The 27,174-nt window shown below is 36.7% G+C and overlaps 1 protein-coding gene and 1 long non-coding RNA gene across 11 annotated transcripts in view; one reads left to right on the forward strand and one right to left on the reverse strand.

Moving 5' to 3' along the window:
• Positions 1 to 26,870, reverse strand: part of LOC107798935 (ubiquitin-like-specific protease 1D) — a 34,646-nt gene extending 7,776 nt beyond the window's left edge. The window contains exons 1-10 of one of the 10 annotated variants that reach the window (XM_016621963.2): positions 26,381 to 26,870; positions 18,074 to 18,113; positions 12,640 to 12,908; positions 12,314 to 12,558; positions 10,148 to 10,196; positions 9,380 to 9,459; positions 9,248 to 9,280; positions 9,046 to 9,141; positions 4,616 to 4,712; positions 2,511 to 2,579 (exon numbers count right to left, since the gene is read on the reverse strand). In XM_016621963.2, the coding sequence (XP_016477449.1) occupies positions 2,511 to 2,579; positions 4,616 to 4,712; positions 9,046 to 9,141; positions 9,248 to 9,280; positions 9,380 to 9,459; positions 10,148 to 10,196; positions 12,314 to 12,558; positions 12,640 to 12,908; positions 18,074 to 18,113; positions 26,381 to 26,653 (1,251 nt within the window). In that variant the 5' untranslated portion in view covers positions 26,654 to 26,870. Of the gene's footprint in view, positions 1 to 2,510; positions 2,580 to 4,615; positions 4,713 to 9,045; positions 9,142 to 9,247; positions 9,281 to 9,379; positions 9,460 to 10,147; positions 10,197 to 12,313; positions 12,559 to 12,639; positions 12,909 to 18,068; positions 18,114 to 26,380 lie in introns of all 10 variants that reach the window. The other 9 variants (XM_016621984.2, XM_016621977.2, XM_016621991.2 and 6 more) reach the window with 9 other exon arrangements.
• Positions 2,593 to 3,555, forward strand: LOC142170747 (uncharacterized). Its single transcript, XR_012700204.1, has 3 exons — positions 2,593 to 3,134; positions 3,215 to 3,333; positions 3,536 to 3,555. It is a non-coding gene; the product is annotated as an uncharacterized LOC142170747 (long non-coding RNA).
• Positions 26,871 to 27,174: the final 304 nt, after the last annotated feature.

Below are 27,174 nucleotides of genomic sequence, written 5' to 3' on the forward strand. Positions count from 1 at the left end.
TTTTTAGATGAGACGGTCGCACATTTCAATACTGATAATATCAAGACAAGAAATATTAAGAGAAACATAACATTTACCCAACAATCAATCAATGTCTAAGCACCTTTTACTGGGTCATTTACCTTAAATATCTAATCTTTTCATAAAAAATAAATAAAGACAAGGCCAATGCTCGCTTCAATCAGGTGTATTAAAAATAATCCAAATATCAACTCCATATTTGTCCCAGATTAAAGAAGCTGCAAACAAGCGTCAGTACTTCATTTAGGATAACTCCACCAAGTTCAATATTAAACTATAGCAGAAAAGACTTTCATTTGTCTTGACGTACCCATGTCAAACATGTAAACCATGGCTACTTCGTGCAGATTTTTCAAAAATACACTAAAAATGAGAAAAGAAACTAAACTTGTCCATACTAGATACTTGCACACACCAGGATTCAATCTAAACTTGGAGGCCAAGTTGATGTAACATAGTTATTAATATGGAAATTAGAACAAAATTACAAGTCTTACAGCACAATTTATTAGCTAAACTGTGATGACCCGATAGGTCACTTTGAGTTTTAGCCTTAATTTCCATGATCCGAGACCTCCCGTAGCTTCATTTGATGTTTCTAAGTTTTCGAAAAGCTTTATGTGAAATTTGAAGAAAATGAATTTTTTTACTAAAGATGAGGCTAGAGTTGACTACGGTCAACATTTTGTGTAAACAACCCCGGATCGGTATTTTTACTCATGCTACACTTCTGCACTTCTTGTGTAGATACCAGTGTTGGTCCCAGTGGCGCGTAGCGAGGCTGCTTAGATTTAGCTGCTTTTGGAGACTTGAGGTATAGCTACACGCAGTGTGATTAAACGCGTGCGCTTCTCGCTTAAAGCGCTGAAGCGACACGACTACCATGCGCTTTTCTGCCCTAAAGCGCGACTCACATGAATAAGCGCACGCTTTACCCTAAAAAGCAAGAAGCGAGGCGATGAAAAAAGCGCAGAAAAGCTCGCTTAAGCAAGGTCCAGACATCTACTAGGGTTTTTAATAAAAACTTCGCAAATATTCTGCTGCAAGCGACGACTTCGACGGGTAAGTTTCTTCTTCTCTTCTTCTCTTCTCTTCCTCTTCTGACTTTCTTTAGTTCACTGTTCGACTCCTTTTTCTCTTTTCTTTCTATTTTTTTCAGTTTTTATTGCTCTGTTCTTCTGCCCTAATTTATGCTCTATTTTTTTCGGTGTGCTCTGTTTTTTTGTTATTTTCTGTTCTTTCACTGTTATAGTTCGACTCTTTAACTGTTCTTTTTTTTTTGGTTGTTGATTGTAGTAAATTCAATCTTATTATTCAATGGCATCAAGCCAAAAAAGAGATCCAGCTTGGGCGTATGGAGTTGCAGTTGGCAGTAGTAACACAAAAGTGCAATGTATCTTTTGTCAAAAAATTTATAACGCTGGAATACATCATCACTAGAGACATCTAATTAGTGGTTTTAGAGATGTCAAAGAATGTCCAAGTGTTCTGAATTCTGTTAAGCAAGAAATTGGAGAGTATGTTGAGAAAAAAAATGAGTTAAAAATCCAATGAGCCATGGAGCATCTATGATTAATCTTCTTGATGAAGATAGTCAAATGGATGAGGATGACCTTGAAGTCAATGATATATCAATGAGGCCATCTCCCTCAAAATCTCAAAGAAAGAATTCAACAAATGGAAGTGGATCATCCACCGCCGATAGCAATGTGAAAGGTCCTATTAATCTTTTTTTCTCGCAAAACCAAATGAAAAGAGAAAGGGTGAAGCTATTGACTCAGATTCTTGTAGAAAGAGTTCAAGAGAGCGCGTTGTAGATGCTTTTGCCATGTGGATGTATGATGTGGGGCTCCCTTTTAAATGTGTAAATTACACCGATAGTTTTGGTGAATTCATTAAGGTCGTAGGCCAATATGACCCAAGAATGAAGCCCCCTACCTATCACAAAGTAAGAGTTCCTTGTCTAAAAAAGGAGGTGGAGAAGACAAACAAGATTATCGAGGAGCATAAGGTGCAATGGAAAACTTATGGTTGTTCCATTATGATGGATGAATGGAAAGTAAAAAATGAAAAAATGGTCATTAATGTTTTGGTGAATTCTCCGAGAGGTAGTGTGTTTCTTGAATCTTATGATGCTAGTGACTCTTCAACCGATTCCAATAAAATGTTCAACTTGTTTGAGAAGACAATATTGAAAGTTGGACCGGAAAATGTGGTTCAAGTTGTTATTGATAACGCAAGTGAGAATAAAAAAGTGAGTGACATGTTGAAAGGAGCTTTCTCAAATATTTTATGGACTCCTTGTGCTGATATCAACTTGATGTTTGGTGACATTTTCAAGTTAGCCCCATATTGTACAGGTGAACAAGTCGTTCTTATTTTGTATTTTAACCTTCATGTTAATTGCTTATACTTATTAACTATGAAATTTGATTTCCTATAGTTTTTGCAAAGTCATGTTGTTGAACATGATGAGGAGATACACATACCAAAGAAATTTGGTGAAACCGGCTAAGACAACATTCGCAACAGCTATCATGACTTTGCATAGTTTTTACCTGCAAAAGAAAAATTTGCGAACCTTGTTCATGTCAAGCGAATGGAGTAAGAGTATCTATGCAAAGGAAGCTCTTGGGAAAGAAGTTACGAGATTTATTGTTGGTCCATATTTTTGGAATGACACTGTTCAAGCACTTAAAGTTGGTAATCCTTTGGTTATTGTACTTCATTTGGTGGATGGGGAGAGAAAACCACCAATGGGATACATTTATGAAGCCATGGATAGGGCTAAGAAGTTATTGAGAAGGCATTTGATCATGATAGGAGGAAATATGAGAGAGTTTTTGAAATCATTGATAAAAGGTGGAAGGATCAGCTTAATCAACCTTTACATGCAACAGGGCATATTTTGAACCCCGGATTCTTTTATACAAATAACGAGAAGAAGACTTTAGATGTAGACGTGTGGAAGGGGTATCATGCATGTGTTGCGAAGTTGGTGCCAGATGAAGCGATGCAAGACAAAATAGGGGAAGAGCTTGGTGTGTACATGCAAGCTGATGGAATACTTGGATTAGCATCGGCCATTAGAGGCAGAACCAAATTGGCACCAGGTGAGCAAGTTTTTTCAATTGTTTTACTCTTTAGAGCTTTAACTTTTAAGTTATTAACATCTCAAATAATACTTCTATAGTTGAATGGTGGATGCAATTTGGTTATGAAGTTCCAAACTTGCAACAATTTGCTATTAGAGTTCAAAGCTTAACTTGTAGCTCATCCGGATGCGAGAGAAATTGGAGTGTTTATGAACATGTGAGAAGCTATATTACATTATTACTAAATTAAAGTTTATCTCAATTGTCCTAAGTACTCCTCTTAATTACTTTCTACAACTTATATGCAGATTGGAGTGTTTATGAACATGTGAGAAGCTATATTACATTATTACTAAATTAAAGTGTATCTCAATTGTCCTAAGTACTCCTCTTAATTACTTTCTACAACTTATATGCAGATTCATACTAAGAAGAGGAATAGGCTTGAGCTAAAGAAACTCAATGATCTCGTGTTCGTAAAAAATAATAGAACATTGGCTCGTCGTTACAAAGCTCGCAATATCATTTATCCAATTTTATTGGATAACATTGATGAAGCAAATGAATGGTTAACCGGAGCCCCCGAAAATCATGAAGAAGAAAAGTATTTGAAGGAGAAGGCCTCACTTTTGGTCATGTTGCTATGGCACGTGGAGTTGAGAAGAATGTTTATGGTTTTAGGGGAAGTACTTTAAGGAGCAAAGAAAGAGTATCTACAAGTACAAGTACATGTACAAGTAGAACCCTAATTGATGAAGCCTCCGATGAAGAAGAAGAAAATGATGACCAATATAATAACTCGAACATGATGACACTTCAAGAGTTTGGAGATATTGTTGAAGAATAGGATGTTGCTCCTTTTGTGATTTGTTTTGCATTTGCTTAATATGTTATGACTCTGGAGGATTATTCACTATCTAGTTTTAGTATCTATTATTTACTTCTTGATTTAAGAATTGAAACATTTGCTTAATATGTTATTTTTATTGAGTTCTTGGCCATTTATCTATGCCTATTTAATTTTTTTTATTTATGTCTTAAATTGCGCTTCACATGAAAAAAGCGCGCGCTTCTCGCTTCGGTGAAGCGAGGCCTCCTCGCTTTTTTCCGCTTTTCGCTCTCCAAAACACTGGCTACACGGCGTCCGCAGCCCTGGAGTCCCTTTCTTTATCTAGTTTCACTGTTTATTTAGTATCAAACAATTGTACTTTATTTCAGAGCGTATTTGAAGTATTCTAGATGCTTTTGTATTCGTGACTCCAAATTCTAGGATATGTTTAGATCACGTCATTTAGTATTTTATCACTCTATTTCAAACTATTACAGTTTATTATTATTAACGTTTTGATTTGAATTGTTAAAACTGGTTAAGTAATTTAGCTAACGTTGGCTTGCCTAGCAAGTGAAATGTTAGGCGCCATCACGGTCCCTAGGGTGGGATTCCAGGTCGTGGCATAAACATGCAAGAAAAAAATGTTAACTGAGAGGGAAAATAATACCTTGCTCAGTACAGCCTCTTTGAGCTTCTTGTAGAAATATGTATTGAAAAAGTGATACTCAACTACATCTGCATGAGCTTTTGTCTTCTGGAGGTACCTAGAAACATGAAAATGCAATTAGTATAACAGATTGAGAAAGTGAGCATCAAGCTTCATCTTACTCCTTCACTAGAAACACCAAAAAATTGACCACCAAAACTTACTAGTTACTAAGACAAAGTTACACAATTCATGAAGTCAAGGTTACGTTTGATTGATAGAGAAGTTCACACAGTATCACACTATCACAATATCAAGCTATCATTATGATTAATACGCTAGTTAATGTGAGAATGCATGGGAGAAAAATCTATTATTGATTAATATTTTATGTTACAATGAGACCTATTTATATGTATACATAACACATAACCTACTCCTATTACATAAGGGACTAGGACTAATTACATATATTCACATAACTATTCTAACACTCCCCCTCAAGCTGGTGCATATAAATTATATGTACCGAGCTTGTTACATATGTAGTTAATACGAGGACCAGTGAGGGACTTGGTGAAAATATCTGCAAGTTGATCATTCAACTTCACAAACTTTGTAGCAATATCTCCCGAGAGTATCTTTTCTCTAACAAAGTGACAGTCAATCTCAATGTGTTTAATTCTCTCATGAAACACTGGATTTCACACAATATGAAGAGCAGCTTGAACACACAAGTCTCATCTGACTAATCTCACCAAATTTCAACTCCTTGAACAACTGTTTGATCCAAATTAGCTCACATGTCGTCATAGCCATTACTCGATATTCTGCTTCTGCACTAAATCGAGCAACCATATTCTGTTTACTGCTCTTCCAAGACGCCAAATTTCCTCCTACTAAGACATAATATCCAGACGTAGAACGTCTATCAAAACGTGATCCTGCCCAATCAGCATCTGAGTATCCAACAATCTGCTCATGGCCTCGATCTTCAAACAATAAGCCTTTGCCTGAATTTTATATACCGAAGAATGCGGACAACTGCATCCCAATGACTATCACAGGGAGAATCCATAAACTGACTCACAACACTCACAGGAAAGGAAATGTCAGGTCTAGTCACTGTGAGGTAATTTAATTTACCAACCAACCACCTATATCTAGCAGGATCGCTAAGAGGCTCCCCCTGTCCTGGCAGAAGTTTAGAATTCGGATCCATCGGAGTGTCAACGGTCTACAACCTGTCATTCCTGTATCCTCGAGAATATCTAAGGCATACTTCCGTTGTGAGATCACAATACCTAAGCTAGACTAGCGACCTCAATACCAAGAAAATACTTTAATATGCCCAGATCCATTGTCTGAAAGTGTTGAAAGAGATGTTTCTTCAACTTACTAATACCATCCTAATCATTGTCGGTAATAATAATATCGTCAACATAAATGACTAGATAAATACAGACTTGAAGCAGAATGCCGATAAAACACAAAGTGATCAGCTTCACTACGAGTCATGCTGAATAATTGTGCTGAACTTACCAAACCAGGCTCGAGGAGATTGCTTTAGACCATAGAGGAACCGGCGCAACCGACATACAAGGCCACTACGACAAGATGTTTGATGAATAATCTCATGGGAGTTCATAAACTGCTAAAATGGGGAAGACAAATACTCTAGGGCATTATCACTACAAAATGTATAGATAGAAACCCCAAATTGATTTTGAATTTCAGCGTAGAAGGTCTGGAAAATAGAAAACTCATCGATTTTTTATCAAAAATATCCAAGTGCACCTGGAATAATCATCAATGAAACTTACAAAGTAGCGGAATCCCAAGGTAGAACTGACCCAACTAGGAACCCAAACATCTGAATGGACTAAAGTAAAAGGTGACTCTGCTCGATTATCAAGACGCCGCGGGAAATGGGAGCAAGTATGCTTACCGAGCTGACGTGACTCACACTCTAGAGTGGACAAGTGAGATAAGCCAGGTATCATTTTCTGAAGTTTTGACAAACTGGGATGTCCCAACCATTTATGTAATAAATCAGGTGAATCAGTAACGGGACAAGTTGTTGAAGGAAGACAAGATGTAAGTCCATGTGATTTTGCAAGGATAAGGTAATAAAGTTCATCTGATTCACGTCTGGTACCAATGATCCGCCCCGTACTGCGTTCCTGTATAAAAACAAGGTCATCAAGAAATAAAACAGCAGATTTAAGTGATTTGGCTAAGCGACTAACGGCTATGAGATTAAAAGGACTGCCGGGAATATAAAGAACTGAGTCTAAAGGTGAGGAAGGAAGTGGACTTGCTTGACCTATTGCAGTTGCCATGGTTTGAGACCTATTGGCTATTGTGACTGTTGGAAGAGATTGAGAATATGAAATACTAGTGAAAAGAGATTTGTTACCAGAAATATGATCAAATGCACCTGAATCAATAACCCAAGACTCGGAGGATGAAGATTGGGAGACACAAGTCACGCTATTACATGTTTGAACAACGGAATCTATCTCTGAAGATGTCTGTTTATAAGCTTTATACTGAAGGAACTCAATATAATCCGATAGAGAAACCATCCAACTATTCATAGTATTAGATCCCATGTTGCTACAATTAATTTCTCAAATTCTTGACTAAAAAGTTATAAGATTAACTTGAAATAGTGAAAATCAGTAACCTTTTTGAAAATTAAGATATATCAGGGAAAACATTGTTCACAGCAAAGAGAAAGAGCACTATTTTTCGCCGGAAAGCATTGTTCACGCCGGATAACACTGTAGCTCGCTGGAAAATTCCAAAATTGTCGGAATATGTCGGAAATAGTACCAATGGACTCGGAATGTATGTGCGACTGGGCTGTCCTAAAGAAGCTTGGCCAAAAAATGGCCGGAGAAGCACGCACGCGCCGGCGCGTGGGACAGACGCGCAGACGGAATTGCAGATCTGGGTGGCGCATGAGGAGTCTGTTGCCGGAGAATCTTTTTGGGGTTTGGTCGCCGGAGGTTTCTAAATCTAATGGTGGTGATGGTTTGTACACAACACTCACCAAACGTGAGATGACGCAAATCAGTCACTTAAGTCACTGGAAAATTGCACGGTGACCAAGTTATTTCTTCCCGGATGTCGCTGAAATGACGCACAACGATCTTTTCTCACTAATGCTCTGATACCATGTGAGAATGCACGGGAGAAAAATCTATTATTGATTAATATTCTATGTTACAATGAGCATTATTTATATGTATATATAACACATAACCTACTCCTATTACATAAGGGACTAGGACTAATTATATACATTCACATAACTATTCTAACAGTTAATATGATTTTTATCTTTTGTGTGATCATTTGTGACTCCAACCAATTAAAGATAGATTCATATGAAGGAAACAATTTAGAATAGAAGATGTCAATAATAGAAAGTACTTAGAAGATATATTAAAAGAAAGTTCTTTTACATACAACTGTAATTTGTATTTACTCACCTAATAGGAATTCTTTTCTCTGCGCCAGGAATTAAGAATAGTACACCAACAATGGTAGCATTCAGGCTTTTTTATTATCTCTGGATTAAGGAAACAAGATTCAAGCCTGGGAGCTAAAAGGGCATTCCAGTGCAGTAAGCTCTCTCTATGCTCGAGGTCCTAGGAAGGATTGGACCACATTGGGTCTGTATATGCAGCATTACCTTGTATTTTGCAAGAGATTGTTTTTTCAGCTTGTCACATGTGGGCAACTCTTGCCGGTGCCAAGCTATTAATACACCAAATATATCTTTTTAATAAGCAGCTACTTCTATGATATTAAAATGATATGACAGATTGGAAACACAACTAACAATAATGCAAGTGTTCACCAACTTCAGGCATCCGAGAAGTCAATTTTTTTTTCTATGAAGACAGAAAGGTCTGCGTACACCCACCCCTTCTGGGATTATACTGGGTATGTTGTTGTACAGAAAGTGAAAAGCTATATAAAACAGCTCCTTAAAATTAAGTTCATAAGCAGTTTATATTAGTTATTAGTTAGGAGGTAATTATTAGTATACCATAAATATTTTCAGGCGGCTAACTAGCAATAGTATTAAATGATTGCTCATGTTGGAAAAGGCAAAACGATATTACTGTGATACCCATTAAATTCAAACACAAGATTTCAGAAAAATTAATATTACATGACTGTGTCTGTATAGTAGCTAAGTTCTAGAATAGATATTACACTAGAAATTGCTGTAATGAGAAACAGCAAGTTAGAAAAAGGCTCTATGTTCAAAAGGTGGTTATTTTCTTTGGAACTTACATCGATATTCCTTAATTTCATTCCTTTTTTCCTTTTTCTTAGGGCACACCTGAAGCAACCTATTCCAAGTAGATGTCTAATCTATCTATTCATTGATTGACGAAGTAACTACTAGACAAAATCTTTTTGTAACTTACCGGATGTAGAAATTCATTATAGTCGATGACAAATATGCTTCAGGTGCAAGAGATTCCATGTCCGAACAACAAATTTCAACTGATTCAGGATCAACCCTATTTCAATGGTAAAAACAGTAAAGAAACGCTAAGCAATAAAAGAAAAATCGTATGCCCAAGGTAATAAGTAATGCATACTGGATTAGTAAGGTTCACGCCATACCGTGAAGGATAGTAGACCTTGGTTGCATTTCTGCTGGAAAAGAAGAACAAAAGAAATATCAACAATTGCTCACGAAAACTCAAATCAGGAGCTGATATGTCAATTGTGAGAATAAACATACTAATATATTACCATTCAACAACTTCGTCCATTCGCTCTGCCGCTTTATTTGCATCAGGTTCCTCCTCATCCACAAGAACAACAGCCTCCCCCTAGGGAAATAAAGAACCATATGACGAGAAAGACCACATTAGGAATAAAATACAAGCTCACGACTTCCAAGAGAATGAACTGTATTTAGGGAAAAAAGAACAAATAAAGCATGAGAGGCTACAGCAATTCATCATGTCCCTCCGCAATGTCTTAGCAAACTTTCTTTTTTCTTATTTTTCCTACTTTCGGATCATTATAAACTTCTAACGACTACTGAAACAAGAAGAATACGGAGGGACTAGCGGTTGAAGTAATAATAAGCTCATCAACAAATGTGTACCTACTGCAACTAGCCACCCCCACCCCGTGAAGGAGGAAAGAAAACGAGAGAAAGAAAGAGGTAGTTTTGGTGGTTGTTCGTTTGATCATGGATAAAACGCTATTGTGCTAGACAAACTTACACCAACAATCAGTCAACCCATGCGCCAATGAATTTAATCCCCCAATGCCACAGGAACTCTTACAGCTCAGCATATGCGGCAAGAATTGCTCTAGAACAGAAAATCAGAATATATGCACTGAAACAACCATTTGAGAAGAGTAAGTAGATATTGCTAATCCACCAAAGGACTTAAAGATATCGTCAGAAACCCAATAGCAGCTCCCAATATAGTGACGAAAAAGTAGTACCATGCCTACACGGAAGTAAGCCGGAATGGGATAACAAAGATATGGGGGAAACCTTACATTTGCATGCCTTTTAGTATGTGAAGATTGGGCTTGAGAGGCTTTAGTCCTGAAAAAGAAAAAGGTTAAATCACTCGCAAACATGTTTTCCTTGTGTTTCATTATTTATAACACACTAATAGATACAAATAGCAGCCAAGGGAACAATCATAAAAAGTAAAAAATACATGGCTCATGCATGGTATTTTAAGCAAACAAGTACTACAAATAATGTCTCAATGATAACTTGAAAATCACATGTGCTTCTTTAGAATATCAAATTACTCCCTCTGTCTCCTTTTACGAACACACTTACCATTTCAAACTGCACCAAAGAGAATGGCACATTTCTATCTTTAGAAACAATTCAACTATAAACTTCGTATTTTACCCTTAATGAGATGATTTATAGCTACACAGAGGTCTATAACTTGTTTTAGACCACAAATTTCGAATTTCTTTTTTTCTTTCTTAAACTCCGTGCCCAGTCAAACACTATCACATAAAATGGGATAGAGGAGTAATTTATGAACAAAATGATCTCCCTAGTAACTTTGGACGTAAAAGTTGGAATTCAAGTAGGAAAAAAGGGAACAAAGGGAAGAATTACAAAGAAGTGAGTGATTCAAACGCACAGGAAAAAGTGCACATTCTCAAGCACATGTTTGCCTCGATAAGGGATGGGGGAGTACAATCCCCCCTACCTCTTAACCACATTTTGGTTCATCTTTTGGGGGATTCAGATCATGAACTCCAATTGGTGTCTGTTGTTTAGGTAAATAACCCATCTGGTCTAATAAATGGATTAGCTATCACATGAGGATGCAGGATCAGCATTCCTATGTGATTGGGGAATGGAAATCCTATCGTCCCCTAATAAAGCATAAATTTACGTTTTACTAAGTGGAACACACTCTCCACCTCCAACATTACGGTTGTTGGTTCAAGTCACCATGTTACCATATCAAAAAAGAATTAGAATAGTAAGATAAAAAGAATTTGTTAAATCTCTTTCACTATCATCTGAAAACAATAACCCCCAATCACCTCACAGTAACTCCTTCACCAATCCACTTGTAAGAATCTCCTCTCGAGAGTCTGGTACTTTTAATCCACCTTATAATATTCGTGCACCAAAATATCATTCCTAAATTCGAGCATTTAATCGTGTAGCTCTAATTCTCTGATAAAAACATTTAAATGAAAATGTTATACAGATCAAACTCGAGAGAATTTTATGCAGTTAAGAAGAAAGGAGTATTGTCCACAAATATTGTTGAATGAAACTGAATAAGAAATATCAGTGTAGAAAACCGTAGGGAGATCAAAGATAAGGAGTATTATCCACAAAGATTGCTGAATAAAGACTAAGAAATACCAGTATACAAAAGTGATAGCGAGATCAAAGATTAGGCTGCGGGAATTTTTCCTCCTTTTCTAATTGCTTGGGAATAACTTCTTTTTCCATGACGCTGGAGTCTGTGCCAGCTTGCACATCTCAGCTATTTCAATGGATACTTGCTGCTTCTCACCAGTTGTTTAGCCAAAAATTTTAAAGGACCTAACAGTTTCCGTTATAAAGGACCTATAACTCTCAAATTAGAAATTACAATTCATTTTAAACTTGCAGCAGGCAGAGTGTAACTAAAATGGACAAGGATAGTTGCAGAATAAGAACTACAGAGATCAGATCTGGTAGCTACTATGCAATCACATAATCATAGAAATGAACATTGTTCTACGAGATATATCAAACCATTTCTACACCCATATGCTCTTGTGCATGTCACTCTACAGCGACTCAGCAAGTACAACTGCTGAAAATAAATAAAGTCATATTTAATACTCCATATCGCAAACTGAAAGTTCAGATCTACTTTGGGCCATCTGAAAACATTGTCCACCTTCTTAAAATAGAATACTTTGTCATGACTCCTCTACATATTTCACAGCAGGACATAACTTACAAAGTAAAAACAGGAGCAGCTTTGAAACTTCCATTGCTCTACACTAAAAATTAGTGGACCCATCTTTCACAATGAAACCTAATTCAGTTACCCTAATTCTTAGTGAGTGACAGCTTCCGGTAATAAACAAGATAATAACAGCAACAATAAAGTGATATAACAGAAAAACCATCTATGAAATTTAAGTGAAATAGAAGAACCCAAAAGAAAAGACACATACTTCTTCAAGAAACAGCTGGAAAATTTTTCTTCAGAATAACGAGTAGTAGAAGAGTCCCTTCCCTTTAGATCAACATTTAAAAAACTTTCACCTTTGTCTACAGGAAACTTATAAGGTGCTTCCTGTGACAACAACTCTCGCTTGTGTTTTCTTTGTGAAAACTGCCTGTTTAATGTCCTTTTGTGGTCACAGGGATTCAGAGCATATAATTCTTTTTGGAAAGCATTGGCTGTCTTTGAATCTGCCTGCCAATCAATAAACAAAAGTAATATAAATTAGTGGCAACTCCAAGCAGAAGAAAAATGAGTATAAGATTGAAATTGTACTTTTACTTCCAACTTGTTCAAGAAACAAGCCGCAAACGTGGACTGCGGAGAGGATACAGATGGTGAAGCCTGTGGCTCGAAGTCATCAGGACCTATCACGTCGCTTCCAACTCTCAGGCTGTCCTTTTTGAAGTAATAACTTGAGTAAAGCAACTTAAAATGACAAATAAGACAATTCTGATTTCCACATAGTTGCCCATGTACACGCACACACACACGCACACAAATCCACAACAAATCCTGCTTGTATGAAGAAACTTGCAGAATACCTAGAGAAAAATAAAATATCTTCAAGATGGGTAGTGGGCACACTAGACATAGGCGGGATGTGTGCTCTTTATTCATGCGGGAGCTTCAGCACTATATGGAAGCATGGAAATTTAGATAGAGAAAAGCTCCCATAGAGCCCATTAGAATTAAGTAGAAAAAATGATAAAAATGAAACAAAAAGATGAAGGGCATATAGTACAGCAGAAAATTTTGATGCTTTTTGAAGCTCAGTTATGTGCTTAAAAATCAAAATGATACTAAAAGTGTGAAACTTTTATGTTAAATCATGATGCATGCATCATTATTGGGGATGATTTGGATCTGGGTTGAAGTTGTGTTGTAGCAAATGGATGTCAACATGGATGTTGGAAACAAAAATAAGCTGCAGGGATCCCTCGCAGTAGCCTCGCACCATGTTAACTTCTACGAGAAGAGGTGATATTATGGTATTTCAAGAAGTGAAAACAAGTGCAGCTACGGCCCACTTACGGCCCACTGTGAGATCATCACGAGAGCGTAACTTGGAAATCAAGCGTCTCATGCAACAGCCACGTGAAGCGAGAAAGCCAACTTGTCTTGGCCACTAAGGCGCGCGACAGCCTCACGCTGCGAGCGTATCGCGAGGGTGCCTATGCTATTTTTATAGAAAGCATGTCGGGCAGAGAGAGTTGGACGGCAGTCGGGAGCTAAGGCATGGGACGGATTCCAACCAAGATTCAACCCAAAAACTGAAGTGAGGTATTTATGCTCTATCCATGTTATTTAATGTTAAATAACATAATTAATGACACCTAAAACTCATGATCCTTCTTACATTTTCTAAAATTTACCAAGTTCTTCAAAGAAGATAAGAGTTGGGATTTGGTCTTAGAGGTAATTCTCTTGCCTTGCCTTGATATATAGCCTCTATGAGGTATGTGTAAGCTATTTATGAAGTGTATTGATTTCTCATGGGGAGTTGGGTGGGATGACATTAATGGAGGCTATTTTTGGTCTATGGTAATGATCAGAACGGGATGGATAAGTCAAGGCCTCACCCTAGCTATTTAATTATATGGATTATTGCCTAGACTTGGTTCTGAAAATGGAGAACAGATTATTGACGCAGTTAGGCCATTGTATATGTAAACTGAGGCTTGTTGACAAGTGAAGCCAGCGTAAGGGGGAGACTTGACCTTCTAAGAGTGATTTTCCCTAAATGCATGTCAAAGAAGTATTAGGGAGAGGTGATTAGGCAGAACACAACACATTTTCAGGTTACCGAGGACATGACCCTCAATAAGAGAATGTGGAAGTCGAGGATTAGGGTAGAAGGTTAGAAGGTAATCGAGCGTACTTCCTTTCCGTATCAGTAGTAATAGTATTATTCTCATATTTTCTTATTCTTCGATTTCTATTACTACCTGTTGTTTCATTTGCTTCGGCTATCTTATTATCTTGCTATTGTTACTGCTTCTTTTTCCATGGCTTCTCCACTATCATATTTCTTTCTTAAAATTTTTGTGATTATGCTTTTCTTGAGCCGAGGGTCTATTAGAAACATCTCTACCTTCACAAGGTAGGGATAAGGTTTGCATATACACTACCCTCCCCATAACCCACTTATAATATTACACTAGGTATGTTGTTGTTGTTGTTGCATGCCTTTAAAGTGTTTGACTTAATGCATGAAAGACATTTTGAATATTTTGTGACATATGTACATGCGGGGAAGAGCCTGTGCTAATGTTGCCAAATTGCGAAATACTAAAAAATAAATACAAATGCATGGAATAGGAGTCATTTGGCATCAATATGATATTTTGGGATGAAAAACGAGATGTTTAGAAAACCTTTGATACATATACCTAATTCGAATCGAATTATGACGTTTTGGTGGATACATGGGTTGTCATATGAATGATTAGTTGTCTTGAAGGCATTGTAATGAAAGAATTTATCATGATTGTGAGTCAATGTTCTTGTATATATAAATGTTCATGCATAAATGAGGTAGAGATCTCCAAAGCTATACAAGCTAATCGTGCCTATCGAGGTAGATGCCTCTAAGCTAGAAAGGACTAATTACTTTTCGAGGGTGAGGCATCCAATGCCTAAAAAAACTAATTGTCGAGGTTGAGGCGTCAATGTTCTAAGGAGCTAATTCTCAAGATTGAGGCCTCCAAACCATGATTGTCAAGTAAGATTCCTTAGACACTATGCATGATAGATTATGGTCGTGATATAGACCTCCCACGTGCTTAATGAATGTTGTGCTTCAATGCCCAAACATGAATGATGAATGATGTTTAAGGTGGATGCTCAGCTTGCTAGATTTTTTACGTTGATGAAGCATATAATGTTTTACCAAATCTTGTCCCGCCATTTAGTATCTATTTACTAAGTACCTAGCACACTCACTTCCTAATTGTTGTTTTCTACAGATATGGAGGCTCTAATTGTGGATACTCTCTCCTTGTTCCGCTACGCATTCGGTGGGGAGCCTCACTCATGATCCGGTGGAGGCCAATTTTATAGTTCTGTTCTTTGCAAAGCCAGGTTGCATCCCGTGTACACTAAACATTCTTTTGTTAATCTAGTGGCTCATGACTAGTCCTTAATTGGTAATACATTCTTTTGGGGTATATATGACATTGACATCTTCATATGGAACTTTTACTTTAATGACAATACGAGGACCTTATGTGCAAATAGTTGTTGCCTAATGGTAAGGTGCCGCCAAGAGCCGCTTTGCATGTATATGATGGCACAGGGAAACTCGGTTGTCATATGTGCTTTTAATTAAGCTAATGATTGTATGATGTTGATTCATCTTAAAGCGCGATGCGAAACGAAGTGATGGTTAAGTCGCTTCAGTCTCTTGAAGCGACTCAAGTTCACTAAAGCGTGCACTTCTGTTGTTGAAGCGCGAAGCTTGTCTGATGCGAAATGCGATAAAAGTGTAGCATTTTTTAAGTGTTAACGGGTTGATTTTAAAGAAAAAACAAAAGTTGCGACTCAAAACCTGGGACTCGACAAATTCAGAAGCGCCGACTTCAGAAGCTAGGGTTTTTAGAAGCTTACTTCTTCAAGGTTCTTCAAGGCTCAGGTATAATTCTTTTTCTTCCTCCTTCTCCTTCTTCTTTTTTTCTCCTTCCCTTCTTCTTCTTTTTCGTTTCTGTGCTGTTTGAAGCAAGTGAATGCTGCCATTTATTTTTCTACTTTTTCTTCCCTTGTTCTTCTTCTTCTTATTTTCATCTGCTAAAAATCTCGAAACTGCTGCTTCGTTTTTTATTCTCTTCTTTTTTTCCTTTTCTTCTTCTTAATATTTATTTTTTCACTTTGTTCATCTATTATAGTTTGCCCTTTTCAGTTGATTTTCAAAAAAAAATTGTTGTAGCTGATTATTTCCAATTTGTTAATTAAAAGTTCCAATCCATTTTCAGATTATTCTTTTGAATTGAAGTAGGTAGTTTTTAATTCTTTGCTCTTAGCATATTGTAAAAAGCATCAAAAGATGAAAAGAAAGGGCTGGCTTGGGCTTATGCACAAAGAGCTAGCGAGAGCAATAAGATGGCAATTTGATGTATATTTTCTAACAAGGTTTATAATGTGGGTTTTTCATAACAAACGTCATCTCATCGGTGGTAATCCCAACGTCGCACCTTGACCAGTTTGCCCACCACATGTGAAGGAAAAATTAAAAAAGTTTATGGAGAGGAAAACTGAGTTAAAGACTAAAATGCACTATCAACAAGTGATGATGACTATGAAATGGGAGAAGGTAAAGCCCATGATTTGTTGCTTCCCCAAAAATCACAAAATAGGGAAGGGGACAAACATTGTCTTTGAATTGTGGATCTATCGGTAAGACTAAAGATCCTCTGGATTGTTATTTCCCGCAAAAGCTAGGAGATAAGGCAAGGAAAAGTGGTGATACTCAAGTTGTTGCCAAGGAGATTTTGAGGGATCATGCAATTACAATGGTTACATTGCTTACACGATGGATGTTCGATGCAGGTCTCCCTTTTAATTGTGTCAATTATACTGACACTTTTCAGCTTTTATTGAGGTCGTAGGCCAATTTGGTCCAAGAATGAAGCTCTCCACTTATTATAAAGTTAGAGGTCCTTATCTAAATAAAGAGGTAGAAGAGACAAACAAAATTAGGGAGGATCATAAAGTAGAATGGAACAAGTTTGGATGTTCCACTATGATGGATAAGAGACGGCAAAAAATAAAAAAATGATCATCAATGTGTTGGTGAATTCTCCAAAAGGAAGTTTGTTTCTTAAATCAAATGATACTAGTGACTCTTCTATTGATCCCAACAAAATGTTTTTCTTGTTTGAGAATACTATAGAGAAAGTTGCAGCACAGAATGTTGTTCAAGTAGTAACGGACATGCTAGTCAAAATATTAAAGCGGGTGATATGATGAAGGCACATTCATTAGACTCCATGTGCAGCTCATTGTATAAATTTGATATTCGGTAACATTTTCAAGGAAAGATCCTTCAGTACAGTCTTTAGTTAGGCAGTTAGGGTCCTCTCCTACATTTTTCAAAGATCCTTCTAATGTTCATTAAATAAAATAGAACATTGAGGCATCGTTACAATGGTCGTAATATAATTGATCCAATTAGTTTGGACAATATTGATGAGGCTAATGAATGGCTACTTGGAGTCCCTGAAGATCATGAAGATGAAGAAGTATTTGAGGGAGAGTCTAATTTCACTTGCGGTGATGTTGCGGAGGCACGTGGAGCTGGGGAGAACATCTATGGTTTAAGGAAGAGTACTTCAAGTCATCGGAGGGGAAAAGAAGAAGCTACAAATTTATCCCGGATGATGATGAAGAAGCTGATCAATATAATAATGATACTGGAATAGATTTTGACAATCTTGTAGAGGAATAGAATGTTGATCCTTTAGAATTTAGTTTTGATTTTGCTTGTCCTATGAAAGATTTTGTGTTATCTACTCTTCAATTTTTAAATTGAACATTTGCTTACATGTGTTGTATTTGTGCAAGGCTTATTTGGCATTTTCTTAAAAAGTGCACTTTGCTTCGATGAAGGAACCGCCTTTAATTTAAATGTATAAGAACTTATAAAGTGAAGACAACAGAAAAACCTAACATAGTTCCAACACACACACATAGAGACAGGAAGTATTGACCTTACCGATGGAACAAGAGTCATGCCTCATGCATCCATCAAATTCCTGTCGAAATAGATGTAGCAAGGATGCTCAATTATACGACTTACTCATTGAAAAGGACAAAACATATTAACTTTTGAAGGTGGACTGCGGAATTGCGGAATAATTGACAATATCATTATGATTATGCATCAAAACTCAAAAACCAGTAACACTATTGAAATAACATGGCATGATTGGAAAACGCATAATTTAGTATCAAGACTCAAGAAAATCCCATTATGAATTATAATTTTTACGGTTTCCAGTAAAGAGCTTTTTTTCATCTTATGATGGTGCTAAGGTTCTTTGAAGGAAAGCCTTGGAGTAACTGGTAAAGTTTCTACCATGTGACCAGGAGGTCATGGGTTCGAGCCATGGAAACAGTCTCTTACAGAAATGCAGGGTAAGACTGTGTAGAATAGACCCTTGTGGTCCGATCCTTCTCCGGACTGCCCTATGATGGTGCTAAGGTTTGCAATCCAAATTCCAAGAGAACAAAATTGAAATGCGGTACCTCAGAATTTGAACTGGTCCTTATGTAAAGAATAAAAGAATGTATTAAGTGTTGCTCCAAGGGATACAGGTGCCTTTGCGTAGAACATCATCTTTTTATTCAACACTATATTTTCTATGTAAGAAGGAGTGTGCTAAGAAGCTGAAGAGACCTTTCTTTTTTGTGTATGTCTGTATATTCTTGAATTAGAGAGGATAATATTCCACCGGGTTGATTTGCTACTTTTACAACTTTTATCTTATCTGGAGCTACCGACCTGTGAGTAAACAGTATTTAAAAGAAGAAGAAAGAAGCAACTTCTTATGGATGATAACATCAAAATATGAGGCAGAATAATCTGCAAGGAATCTTTGTTAGTTATTTTCAGCCTCTTCTTTTACTGAAAAGTCGACAATATTTTTCCAAATTGATAAAACTGATGTGGTTGATTATTCTTGTCAGAATGTAGGTTAACTTGATATATATTTTGAAAATCTTCATTCTTGCATAGCATGTGTCAGCCAAATGACTGAAGACGTTCGAGCTTCTTATTGCTAAGTATGCGTGTTGATCTTTGAAATCAAGCAAGCTAATCTCAAAAATATTGAGATAAGAATGTAGTTCTAGTGTTGAAGGAAATATCCTAAAGTTTTCACTGCACACCAAGGGAAGAGCAGAAATAATATTCTCAAGTATCCAAAGGACAAATAACTGAAATTCTTTTTAAAAAAATTATGATGGTGGTGTTTGTGCCAGCTTGAGCACACCTCGACTATTCCACCGAGTACTTGCTACCTCCCACTAGACAAGTACCAGGTAACTCTGACCACCAAGGCTTAGGAAGATGGGAAGAAATCACCTAGTATTTTTTTATCGTTGTTGCGATTTGAACCCGAGAGTCTGAGACCTCATTGTTCTCCACTCACTTCATTGACCATCTATGTTGCTCAGACTCACCAAATGTTGGCGCACATCTCTCTGATCCTGCAAAAATTCACTAATTTTCAAGGATCCAACACGCACCTCGTGTCATTTTTGAAGAGTCCGAGCAACATAGTTGACCAATAGTTCACACCCTTAATTGAGACGCAGTGTCGCTAATAACATTGCTTTTTTTTCCATGCAATCACCTAATCATTCAAGGGGAGGAATAATGGATACAAGAGTAAAATCTAATCTAATAACTCAAGTTATGCACATAAAGTAACAATACAAGAAAATGTGTAGCCCACTTCTTGGAATTACAAAATGAAGAGGTTTCAAAAACTAAAAGTGGAAAGCCAAAGTTTGACTCATGCAAGCAAGAAGGATTGAAATAGATTCAGCGCAGCTGATCTTTTGCCAATTGGTACTGATTTTATATTAACAGATCGAAAAGCACAGGTTCAAGGCAAAAGAAGATGGCTTCACATCCAGGAACAATCTCCTTTATGACAAAGAAGGAAGAAAGGAAATAATAGGAATAAAGGATCTATTACCCCTCATCTAGCTTCAAACTTTAATGGTTATGGAAGAAAGGAAATAATAGGAATAAAGGATCTATTAGCCCTCATCTAGCTTCACAAATTTTAATGGTTAAGCTGCAGAAACAGTCGACTCAAAATTAGATGGTTAAGCTGCAAAAACAGTCCATTCCATCTTTCTGAAGTAAGATAAAGGGTGAGTTTGGGTCATAGAAGGAAATCTACTACTCTTCCAAAACCTTTTTTGGCTGGGCGTGCCATTGAAGGCTTATGAGGATTCTAAGGAAAGACCTTCTTAGTGTGTTTCAAAAGGAGCATGGCCTCACACCCCCAAAATAAACCATCACAACAAACCTTGAGAGAATTTTCTCAAATCTCTGTAATAGAAGAAGCAAGAAATTGAACTCCTATGCTGTAAGTCTAAACAAGGAAATAGAAGTCCTTCTGAAACTCGTCATCCTTAATTTGATCGAGGCCTAGAGATTGATGAAGATGGAATGAAGATCATGGGAGACTAGTGTTCAAATCTCTATAAAAACAAAAATACCAAGAGCTTTCTTTCAATCTCCCCAAGTATTAGTGGGCAGATGACACCTATATTGCTGGGATGACACATGTACCTGGTGAAATAATCAAAGATCAAGTAAGCTAGCCCGGACACCGTTTTTAAAAAAAAAAGGTCAATAGTACTACTCCCTCCATCCCAATTTATGTGACAGTCTTTTCTTTTTGCTCAGTGGCAAAAAGAATGACACCTATCTATATTTAGTAATAATTTAACTTTAAAATGCTTACTTTGCCCTTAATGAGGTGATTTATAACCACACAAATATCTATCACTCATTTTAGACCACAAATTTCAAAAGTCTTTCTCTCTTTCTTAAACGCAGTACTTAGTCGAACACCGTCACATAAATTGGGACGGAGGGAGTAGTATTTTGTTCACATTTCAATGGCACTAAAATTGTTTAAGAAAATTTTATAGCAGTAAGTAAGCTCACAATCAATATAAATTTGGCTAAGCCATTTATATCATTTTGATTGCACGGAAAAAAATAAGCTACGAAAGCAACAATTATCAATTTATTTCTAGCAACTATTTCCCTTTCAGAATATCTCTTATTCCTCTAGCACTGAATTTCCATGTTATGCACAGAGGACCGTTTTTGCTGTCTTTGAAATCGGAAAGCCTTGCATATCAATATTTTCACTAACAATTGCTTTTCGCATTAGCCATCCCATGCCAAGTAGCATAAGAAACATCATTTTTTTTATCAAAGCATTAAAATTTTATTAAAAATGGAAAATAACACCGTATACAAGAAATATACCCAAAAAAGTAGAAAACTTTGCAAAAAGATATGGTTTTCTACAAACACCTAATCTTCTACACTTACCGGAACCTCGGGGTAGCATCAAAAGAATAAGGGATAAAAGGCACCTCAAGTGAACAAAATTCTTCTCTATTCCATCATAAGCTCTCCTATTTCTCTCTCCATATGGTCCATATATGTATTAGTGGAGCAACATCCCACGCCCTGTGCCTTCTTTCCTATCCTCAAAATTCCAGCTAAACAAAAATTCTCTAACTGTGCCTGGCATCACCCGTTGATGACTGAACAATACAGTACTTCCCACAAGCAAGACGATATCTGACACTTTAAAAGAAGGTGATTCACGTTTTCACTCGAACCTTATACATGAAGCACCAACTGACAAATGTAATCCTCCTCTTCCTCAGATTCTCAATCGTCAAGATTACCCCCTTGCGGCTAGCCAAGTTAAAAAACATACCTTTGTTGAAACCCTTCGGATCCACTCTAAGAGGTATAGAGAAGAAGATTCCTCCCTGCCCAAAGAGATTCACATAATAGGACTTACTACTCTTATTACACTCATAGTCTCTGAAGGATGAGAACCAACCATGTAGCATCTACATTGAGAATTCAAGTATTTTATACGTCATTATTCTGATCCTTTATAGAAGCTACCTGTAATAATGAACTTGCAAAATGAATTTGTTTATCATAAAGAGATTCGCTGTTACTAACCCTGCTTCACCTTAACTGACATGAACAAGTAAATATTCTGTCTGGAAAAGACATCATTTATTTCCCTTCCTCCATCAACAAATATAATGGCAAGCCTATGACATACTTCTTTTGTAAAGTAGCTTGTTCAATCTTTGGAATCTTGTTACCTCTCAATCTTCCAAGTTCTTCTAAGCTCAACTCGCAGTGAACTGCTCCACCATGAAGCCTTCGTATATGTTGGACTGACATCTTTGTTTGGCGTTAAATCCTGTACATAGAAAAGTGATACTCAAAGTATTGTTCCAGCACCATTTCTCTCTCCAAAAAGTTACCCTACTCACATCGCCCACCCTGAAAGAAACATTCTCATAAACTCTTCCCACCCCTTCAAAATTTCTTCCACAGACCGCACCGATAAAGAAGTATGACATCATTAATCCTCCATTCCCCTTCCAAAACCACATATATCTCCGCAATCACCCCCTCCAAAGAGCATTCTCCTCTATCCTAGATCTCCACAACCACTTTTCAGTAGCGCCTTGTTGAAAACCTTCAAATCATTAATGCCAACTCCTTGGTGTAGTTACAGTCTCCCAATATAAAACATCATTATCATCAGACATCATTGCAAAATAGAGGATTTACTGACTCCTCGTGTTTGAATGTTTCTCAACATGAAAGAGTAGTAGACAATAATAACCTATTTTTTAATCAATCAAAAAAATGATAACCTCTTAATTGAATGTTATCTTGGGTTAAAAATAGCTCACGCAGCTGTCCAGCCAGAGAATGAGACCAAAAAATAACTTTACTTTACAAAGAGATCGTGATCTTCTCTTTCCTTATGTCGTTATCTTGTTCATCCATGTTAAGAACCTAGTATTGCAAGTACGTGTTTGGAGCTTAGTTTGACAAATTGAGCTGAGGTAAGGTCAATGCATAGCAAAATGCTTGAAGTGGTTCATTAAACTTTCAGTCATTATTACGGGCTCCATATAAGATTTCTTCTCAATAAAGAAGATTAAGACAAGGTGACCCTCTGTACGTTTATTGTTTATAATGATGATGAAAGGTCTCAACTTGATGCTCAAAAAAGTCATACCATGCAGGGTTTTGACAATGGGAGAGAAGTTATCTATTTTGTAACTCTAGTAGATTATCTGCTATACATACTCTTCATACTAATTCGTGTGAATAGCAAACGGTTGGAGTATTTGAGGTCTCATTTGTTTTTTTTAAGATTAAGATGTTTGAATCTGAATTCACATCTGAATTTTAAGATGTGTATTAAGATTAGAACGTTTGAATCTGAATACACATCTGAATATCAAGATGTGTATTAAGATCTGAATACTAAATGATTAACTGTCTGTTTTTTCAATATCTGAATGTATAAAATTTATCTTTACTTAATAATTGATAAATATAAATACAAATAAAATACTAATTAACATAATATTCTATCAAAAAATTATTTATTAATAATAATATGATAGTTGATGGTGGTGATGGCTAATGATGGTGCTTATGCAGGCCAATTAGAGGTGGTGATTTTGGTTGGTGGTAGTGGTTCTTGGTAGTTTATAATTGTAGGTGTTGACGACTATGGTTCATGATGGTGGTGCGAGTGGTTGGTGGTGGTAGTTAAGGTGGATGGGCGGGTGGAGGTGGTAGTTGATAATGGTGGTGATCATGGTGGATGGTAGTCGATAACGGTAGGGGTTGTGGGTGGTGTATTAATTGATAATGGTGGGCGGTAGAGGTTATGGTTAAGATGGTAGTGGCGGGTGATGTATTAGTCGATAATGGTAGGCGATAGCAGTTATAGTTAAGATGGTAGCGATGGGTGGTGGCGGTCGGTAAAAATGGTAGTTGTGGTTGAGTATGGTGGTGGTGGATTATGCAAGGTGGTAGTTGATAATGGTGAGTGGTGGCGACGATTAGTAGGGAATGTAAATGATAGCATCTTAATGAAATTAAGTCTCTGTTATAGATCTTAATCATTCAGACCGATTAAGTGGATGTGAAATAAACAAAATAAATGCACTTAATGATTAAGATCTAAATGATTAAGGTTCAGAGCTAAAAATACAAACGCACTTAATGTCTGTGATCTGAATGATTAAGATTCAGACCTCCATTAAGTGAAAACAAATGAGGCCTAAGAGTCTTTATTTTTATTTTTTATAAGGTGTATCTAAGAGTCATCATAACTGTTTTTGAAGCTATCATTCATAAAAATCTGCCAAACATTTCGCTTTTCCAGTCGATGAAGCCCAAAGAACTGGAGATTTGGATGGACACAATCTTCAGATGCAACATTGACTCTCTACCTACTTTGGCATGCCTCTGGGGGAAAGTCTCTGGACATTTGGAATCAAGTGATCGAGAAGGAACAAAAAAATTATCAAGCAGGAAAAGACAACACTTGTCCTTGGGTGGGAGACTCAATATGATTAGCAGTATTATGGATACTTTTTACCAACCTATATGACGGTTCTATCCGCTATGCCAACAAAAGTAGAGAATGCTTTTGGCAGAGCTAGAAGCAACTTCCTATGAGAAAAGAAAGAACAGTGACATTAGATTATGAAAGATATAAGAACGGTTGATAATAAACTAAAAATGAAGTTGAGACCGGACAAAAAAGGATTTGTGAATTCCTACAAATTGATGATAGTTTGTTCCAAAACACCTTATCTTTATCGGTGTAAGATGTACTATATAGAAACTAGAAATATGTGTGAAGGTAATAAATGATTGCATTCCACATGCCAAAAATGGAAGATATAGATCAAGAATAATATATTTACGGAAGTAATATATGACTCCTCCTTGACTGTTATGAGGTGTATTTATTAGGTGACTTGAGCTTGATTTGTAGATTTCATTGTTTTCATTAGCATTAATATTCAATACTCTCCCTCAAGATGGAGCAGATAAAACCATATGCACCAAGCTTGTTATAAATATACCGACTTCACAGTCCTACAATAGCCAACGTAAAGATGTCTGCTAGTCGTTCATTTGAGCTAAATGACTCTCTGGCAATTTTCTTAGGAAGAACTTTCTCCGAACAGAGTAGCAATTTAAGTTTATATGCTTTGTGTTTTGATGAAAAACCTAGATTTAGAACTATGTCCCATGCTTGCTTAATTATCACTACATAACTTTGTTTCATTAATGTCTACAAACTTATATTCTTGAAGTAATTATTAATCGATGTAAGCTCACAAGCTTTTGCCATGAATCAATATTCAATTTTCTGCAATATATCGAGTAACACTGTTCCACTTCTTACTTTTCCGTGATACAACATTCCCACCAACAAAAAACACAATATCCAGATGTACATTATCGATCAATTGGAGAATAAGCTGAACCTGCATCAGATTATGCTATACTACGAGTGTTCTTTTTCTTCATATAACAATCCTTGACCTGGTGCTTTCTTGATATATCTTAGGATCCATAAAAAGCATCCCAATGACTAGTATATGAATATGCTTACTACACCTATACCAAAAGAAATGATTAGACTGGTAAAGGTGAGATAGTTTAATTTTCCAACCAGCCTTCAATAGCTTTATGATCTGAACATGGATCCTCCTAATCTGTTAACAGCTTACAATTTGCATACATTATGCATGGGACTATCAACAGCCCTGCAGTCCATCATAATGAAATACTAACACACACTTCGTCTGCGAACTAATAATATCATCTCTTGACTAGGTGACGTCAATGCCAAGCAGGTAGTTCAATGACCTAAATCCTTGGCTTGAAATGTCCGTCAAGATGTTTCTTTAACTGGATGAATTTCTCAGTCATCTTTCGCAATGAGTCTGATAACTATGTTGTCTACATACACCACCACATAAGCACATTAACCAGGTGAAATATGAGTAAAACACTGAGTGATCTGCATCACTGCGTTCCTTACCAAAATGTTGAATAAAAATACTGAACTTTCCAACACTAGCTCGTAGAGACTGTTTCAATCAAAAACAAATCCCACATTTTGCACGAAATGGTACTCTACATAGCTCATAATCACAGTAGTCCTAGTTCATACTTTTCCAAACTGTACCAAGACGTTAAGTACAGCAATTCAATCACTATTTTCTCTTGTCCAGCTGACTGTAAAACAATAATAGCATTCTAATAAATTACTATCATGATTAAAATTTTACGAAATGCAGTGAATTCACAAGCACGAAAATACCTACAAGCACACAATGCTAGAAATGGAACTGTGAAATTAACCAAAGAGGAACAGAATAAAAGTCAAAGTCAAACCTTTTGGGAACCGACCCGCTGCCGTCGTTCTAATTCACCCTCGTGCAGTTTGATATTTGCCCTAAGCTTTTTGCCTCCATCGCTTAACCTAGCACCAATGGTGCCGGACAGAGACCTTTTAAGCCTCCTAATTTTTTCGGTCAATTCGGTATTTGATAAGTTGGAAAGTCCTTCTTTATGCTCCTCTCCGTCCATGGCGGAGGTAACCATCAGCTCCGCCGGAGGGTCTTCGTCGTCGTTGATTATTTTTTCCCAGTCTATAGAAAATCTCATAGGGAAGACCGGGGGAGGGGGAGGGGGGGGGTTAATTGTCAGATTCTCTACTCTACAACTTTTTTGTACTAGTTAATTGATCCGCGCAATATTTCTTTAGCTAGTTGAGTAGTCCGCGCTTCTAGCGGCTACGAAGAAAAGTAAATTTGCGATACTATTTTGTTGTAAAGTTAACCGAGATATATAACAGATAGAAATTTTCGTGTATGTACTTCATCAATAGACTAACAGGAAAAATTAAAAAATCAAATATCTTTTTATTAATTCTTTAAAATAAAAGAGGATTATCGTCTAATTCACAACTACTTATTGGCAAAGATAAAAAGACATATCATGAAGATCAGCATCACGAAGCTTAGCCTCACTTTTCAGCAGGAAATGTTCTTTTCTTAGAGTAATACATCTCTATCCTAATCACTTTTAGAATTTACATCCCTATCCTATCCTAATGCTTCCCCTCTTAAATTTTTACGTAAATATTATTAATTGTCGTACTTACTTATTTGTGGTGGTTGATTATC

The sequence above is a fragment of the Nicotiana tabacum genome, chromosome 16 (genome assembly GCF_000715075.1).
Source record: "Nicotiana tabacum cultivar K326 chromosome 16, ASM71507v2, whole genome shotgun sequence".
Lineage (NCBI taxonomy): Eukaryota > Viridiplantae > Streptophyta > Magnoliopsida > Solanales > Solanaceae > Nicotiana > Nicotiana tabacum.